This window comes from Carassius auratus, chromosome 15 (genome assembly GCF_003368295.1).
Source record: "Carassius auratus strain Wakin chromosome 15, ASM336829v1, whole genome shotgun sequence".
In the NCBI taxonomy this organism is placed as follows: domain Eukaryota; kingdom Metazoa; phylum Chordata; class Actinopteri; order Cypriniformes; family Cyprinidae; genus Carassius; species Carassius auratus.
Window position 1 is genome coordinate 12,602,636 of NC_039257.1, and position 5,703 is coordinate 12,608,338.

The 5,703-nt window shown below is 36.1% G+C and overlaps 1 protein-coding gene across 1 annotated transcript; it reads left to right on the top strand.

The window, feature by feature from the left end:
• The first annotated feature begins 852 nt into the window (after positions 1 to 852).
• On the top strand, positions 853 to 5,171 carry LOC113115139 (calcineurin B homologous protein 1-like). Its single transcript, XM_026282453.1, has 7 exons — positions 853 to 2,524; positions 2,998 to 3,070; positions 3,160 to 3,240; positions 3,665 to 3,789; positions 4,005 to 4,066; positions 4,146 to 4,268; positions 4,370 to 5,171. The coding sequence occupies exons 1-7, from the start codon at positions 2,458 to 2,460 to the stop codon at positions 4,421 to 4,423; spliced, it is 585 nt and encodes a 194-aa protein (XP_026138238.1). The 5' UTR covers positions 853 to 2,457; the 3' UTR covers positions 4,424 to 5,171.
• The last annotated feature ends 532 nt before the right edge of the window (positions 5,172 to 5,703 follow it).

Here is a 5,703-nt window from a genome sequence, read left to right on the forward strand (position 1 = left end):
CTAGTATTACACAAAGTTGTTTGGGTGCATGCCAGTGAGTCTCAAGGTGCTTTACCTGCATCACAAGGTTTGTGACTTCATGGATGTTTCCCTGTCCAGCCTGTATGTTTACAAACCAATTGGCAATCAATCAACCTTTAATTTTACACGTTGCATTGTTAATGATTTAAGCACAGGGCTTTTAATAAACCATTAACCATAATGGTTTACAATGGTTTCACTTGTTTTCAAGGACTTTTTAGTAATTTGAACTATGTTAACTTGCAAATATACTGAAAAAATGACGTGCAAATAGAGTATATGCATGTGTGCTCATCGTACAAATATGCAAAAACATCATGAAAGTCCCCAGATCTCCATGCAGCGTAATATCCGAAGCACAAACTGGTCAGTTGACATTTTACCAGCATGCTATCTCGACATGTGAACTTGCAATGCATTTTTAACGTAAGATTCCCCAGTATTTTTACTTCAGCCTCTTGATGCAGCTGTAACACAACATGAAATTAAGGTCTCTTATCACAGATAACTGATAATAATAATGACTTCCAATGGGAATGTATTCTTAATTAAGCCCACCAGGGAATGAATGGTCTGTTCATTTCCCAGAGAACTTCACAACTGCAAAACTTGCATTTTACCCGACCCAAGGCAATGAAGACCTTATATAAGGAGTGTACAAATGTAATAAAATTAATGGCTTTTAAATGAATAAAGTTACATTTCAGCAGAACAAAGATCAAATAAAAATTCATTGTGAAGATTTAAGAGCCATAGCAACTTTAAGATGTTCTTTAAGACTAGCCTTTCACAACTAGCCTTATAAAAAAAAAAAGGCAAAACTCATTATAAGAGCAATAAAAAAATAACCTTGTAAGCATGCAATGAAAAGCAATGCCAAGAGATATAAAATATATTTCTCATTCTAATGTTGCCATAAGGTATTAGTAAATAGAGTGCTTCAGAAATATGATTTCAACTTTCCTCAGGGTAAAGCTTCTCCTGGTGCTTAACAAAAAATATTGTGTTTGAGGACATCATTATGTGCATTTCTTTCTTTTAGATCAGGTCCCAGATATATTTCTAGTTCATAAGACATGAGAAAAACTGCAAAACCTGTGTAATCAAGATCAGCCTACATGTAAGGGAATGTATTTCTATGCTTGTTTTAAAATAACTGACACAAAATGTGTTGAATATTTAAGATACTTTTATCTACCAGCAAGTAATTTTTAATTCAGTATATAAAAAAGATCAGATGATTTTTTTTCCTCTGCAATTTGCCTAGTAACAACTCAGGAACAAACACCAAGCTCTGAAACCTGCAGTCACATCTTCCTGTGACAGTGTTACTTCAGTCACATAAGATCAGTAGCATCAGAGGAAGTATTGTTTTAAAGATGCAGCTAAGACTGGATTAAATAAATGCTTCTGAGGAACATCTTACAGTAATATTTTAATAGCTTACATATACAGGCAATATGTAGAAACAGTGGACCAGAGTAGATGGAAAGATGAAATGTGGATGAAAGGCTCTGGCGCCATCCAGTGTATTAAAAAGCGCTGAGCCTGTTATGAACGCTACAAAAGACCGTTCCATGCTGCCATCAAAAAAAAAAAAAAAACATGGTGTGTAGGCTATTGCAAAAAATATGGATCACTTGACATAAACGACAAACAAACATGTTATCAGTTATAGACTGAATACAATTATTATGAACAAATACATAGGCCTACATACCAGTGCCATCCATTTATTTTACTGTCTATGATGCCATCGTGTGTGTGATGGAAAGTCCGACTCATTTCAGCTGATCGGTTCTTTTGAACAATTTCACAGAACCGGTTCGCTGATTCATTTTATGTTGTACGTGTCTACGTAATCACGTTTCCGAGATAGCGCAGGCGGACTTATGTAGGCACAAATCGCTGTTTATAAATTTTTTTTTGTTTTATTTTCAAGAATGTTTGTTGTTCCTAAGCCCAAATTCAGTCGCATCAATGATTTAGTTCCGAAACATAGATTCGTCTTCTTGTCTACAAAACTGTACAAAATTGCTTTGTCTGATAAAACATATTCATGCAATCACGTGATACAAATATTTCTACGTTTTATTTTTCACATTTTGGAAATTAATCTATTAGGGTTCTTGGCTCATTACAAGCAGGACGATTGAAGTTATTCAGTCTCATTCATAAATGAATCATTCAACCGCCCAAACGGTTTTGTGGAGTCATTAAAAAGATTCGACTAAAAAGAATCAGATTTCTTGAGTGTAGTGGGCGTTGTAATCTGTGTAAACAGAGCGTGTATTAGGCTATTCAAGCACAAGAAAAAACAACGGCGTATATGCATTCCGCTTTTCATGACTTCTTGGTTTTTATTCTTTTTTTGATGCCAGGTTCTCTGGATATGGGCTAAATGTTATGAAAGCTGTCGATACATAACTATATAAAATGGGTTCGACGAACTCCACCCTGTTAAAAATACCTAACGTCGAGGTGCTGATGCAAGAGACGGGCTGTGAGTGACATTTGACACAATATATCTTGTTGATGGCTTGTTGTTGTTGTTGTTGTTGTCGCGGTTGAACGAGCACACAGCGATATAAAATAACATTTTCCTGCACATCTGTTGCAGGTTTTATTGGTAACTCTCTGGCGCATGATCACTAAGATAAAGCATATCGGGTACAAATTCTGGTTGCATGAGCATAAACAGTCCTTGACAGTGACAGGTGTTGTTCAGTTTATATGAATTTACTTTCCTTTTGCAAAACAATGAATGTTCCTCTAATACATTGCACAAAAAGAATTTAAAATAGAAATGCACTAATGAATTTAAGTGAAGCTGGTTGAAGAGGAGAATTGTTTAATGGTCAGTTTAGTTTGTTTGATCCACTTGGGACCTCATTTGTTGAGTCATGATTCTGCAGGGCTACAGTGAAACATTTTCATAATTAATGTGATTTCCAGTCAATTTAATGTCTTTTCCAGTCTCGCCTGCCCACATTATTCGCCTCCATGATCGCTTCAAAGCTCTGGATAAAGAAGGACGAGGTCATCTCTGGTGAGACAGATGTCTTAACTATGATGAGATAGATGTCTTTTGTAATTACGTGAATATTAACCCATGCATCTTGTCCCATTCTAACGTAGTCCCCAGGATTTTGGAGCCATAAAGGAGTTGGCAATGAACCCCATAGGAGACAGAATAATAGGTGCATTCTTCTCCCCAGGGTAATGAATCTTGCTTGGCTTGATCTACAAACATTAGGAAATTGAAAATAATTGATGTTCACACTGAAGTCTTGAACATTGGATTCTAACATAAAACACTGTAGCAAATCCTGAACTGTTTGGTTCATGTTTTTCCATGTCAACCTGTTAGTGCTGTATCTAATTTTTTAGATAACCCCACCCCTAAATGACTCATAACAACTAAAACTGGTGGTTAGCCGATTCGCATTTAGGACAAACGCTCTTTCCAGTCTAATTTAGTGGTTTTTGACAATAATAAGCTGCACAATGATCGGGAAATTAGTTCTGAAAGATACAGCATGCATGAAGACATTTCTCAAAAAGGTCTTTCTCAGTAACCAAAATCATAAACAACCAACCATTGTGTCTTGACTGAAGTCATTAATAATGATGTTAATCTCAGGAAGGAAACGGTGGACTTCGACACTTTTGTGAAGATCCTGGCTCATTTCCGGCCCGTTGACAAGGACCGACCCAAAGAGCTCAATTCTCCTGAGCCCATCAATAGCAGGAGCAACAAACTCAGATGTATGTTTGCATTTTCTTTTACCCGGTTGATAACCACATCCTCTCAGTAATGGAATGGACGATGCTACTTTAGAGATAATGTACAGTCCAACAGCCATTATCACAGAATAAAGGCCACCCTTAAGGGGTTTATTTCACAATGGCTACCAACTGATTGAACAGTATCCTGCTTATTACACTGCTATTAAATCTCACCTGGTTCTTCATTCCTGTAGTTGCATTTCAGTTGTATGACCAAGACAAAGATGGCAAGATTTCCAGAGATGAGCTTTTACAGGTCACTTGCTTCTTCATTGATGTTTTGAGCTGTTTTCTCACAAACTGAATAAGACTGACAGCAGGCTGATCACTGACAGGTTCTCCGGGCCATGCTGGGGATGCAGGTGACAGAGGAGCAGCTGGAGAGCGTAGCAGACCGCACTATACAGGAAGCAGATCTAGATCGTGATGACGCAATCTCTTTTGAGGAGTTTCGTAAGGTATCGCCCGAAATTCTGCATTCAACAGTGTTTGATAAAAGCACATGTTATAATGTCGATGGAATATGATTGCTGACGTGTTTCAACCTCTTTTGCATTAGTCTCTGGAGAAGATCAACATTGACAATTTGATGAGCATTCGCTTCTTGCGCTAGAGCATCATGGGAAAGCTTGTACATCAACCTTATACGCATCTATCTCCGAGCCTCAGAAAACGGAAGGGTGTCTGAAATGCCCAGGACAGTATGATGGGATCAATGTTTGTCTGTCTAAAATGAATTTAATACACTGGTAGTGTCTGCATATAAACTGCACACTGACAAATAATATAAAGTTTACCGAAGTAGTGTTGGGTCAGTAAAATCTTACCGACCCCTGTAGATTTTTGCATTCTGTTTCTTGATATTGAATACATTTTAAAGAATTGATTAGTTAATTTTGTAGATAATTCTAACTAGCTGGAAAGCATTTGTAATAATGTTCAGAATGCATAGTGTTGAATTGTTATATATCCCTATATATGGGGGAAAAGGTTTTGTTTTCCTCTCTGTGAAGTGTGACAATCTCAAGATAGGATTTCCCAAGGTTTATTAGATGTATACACTTTCATCTCAGTAGAGATTTTGTAGCATCTTGGTTGCATGATGCTTTCCATACATTTTGTTTATGTATGTAAATTTATCCTGAATCCTGATAGAAACTGATTTTTTTTCTGTCATTTACGTCTCAAAAAATGTGTTATTCTTTCAGTGCAGGTATGCTTCATGCAATTTTACCTACAAGTGAGAAGAAAGGCTACCTCACCTGACTGCACTTATGCATGCTGTACCAAAACCACTAAAAAAGCTTTTTTCATCTTTATATGAAATGCAAGTGAATGATATTAAATCATTTTGCACAATATTCAAAGTATTGTTTGGTATCTTTTTGGGCCAAGGTGTTAAGAAATTATTGGCACAAGCCCAATTCGATAATTGAAATTAATTTATGTATTAAGCAGCTAGATCACACTTTTTTTTTTTTATCTGAGCAACCTATAAATTGACATGCTGTTGGCACTAGGTGGCACCAAAAGCGTATTGTTGATTAATGACAGTGTTGCACTACCATTCAAAAGTTTGAAGTCCGTAATATTTTGGAAGATGTTAATACTTTTATAGTGACAGGCATTAAATTGATCAAAATTGACAGTAAAGACATTTAAAATGTCGGCGGAGTAAGTGCTTCTTAAAAGCACATCTTTTGATCAGTAGTTTTCATATATATATATATATATATATATATATATATATATATATATATATATATACGTTTGACAGACTATCTTTCTCTTATGAATATAATAAAACTAAAGACTTTTTGGAGTTATGGAGGATGCAGTACTACTCTATAGGTACTCAAGATTAACAGGATATTGAGTGAAAACGAGCATTTC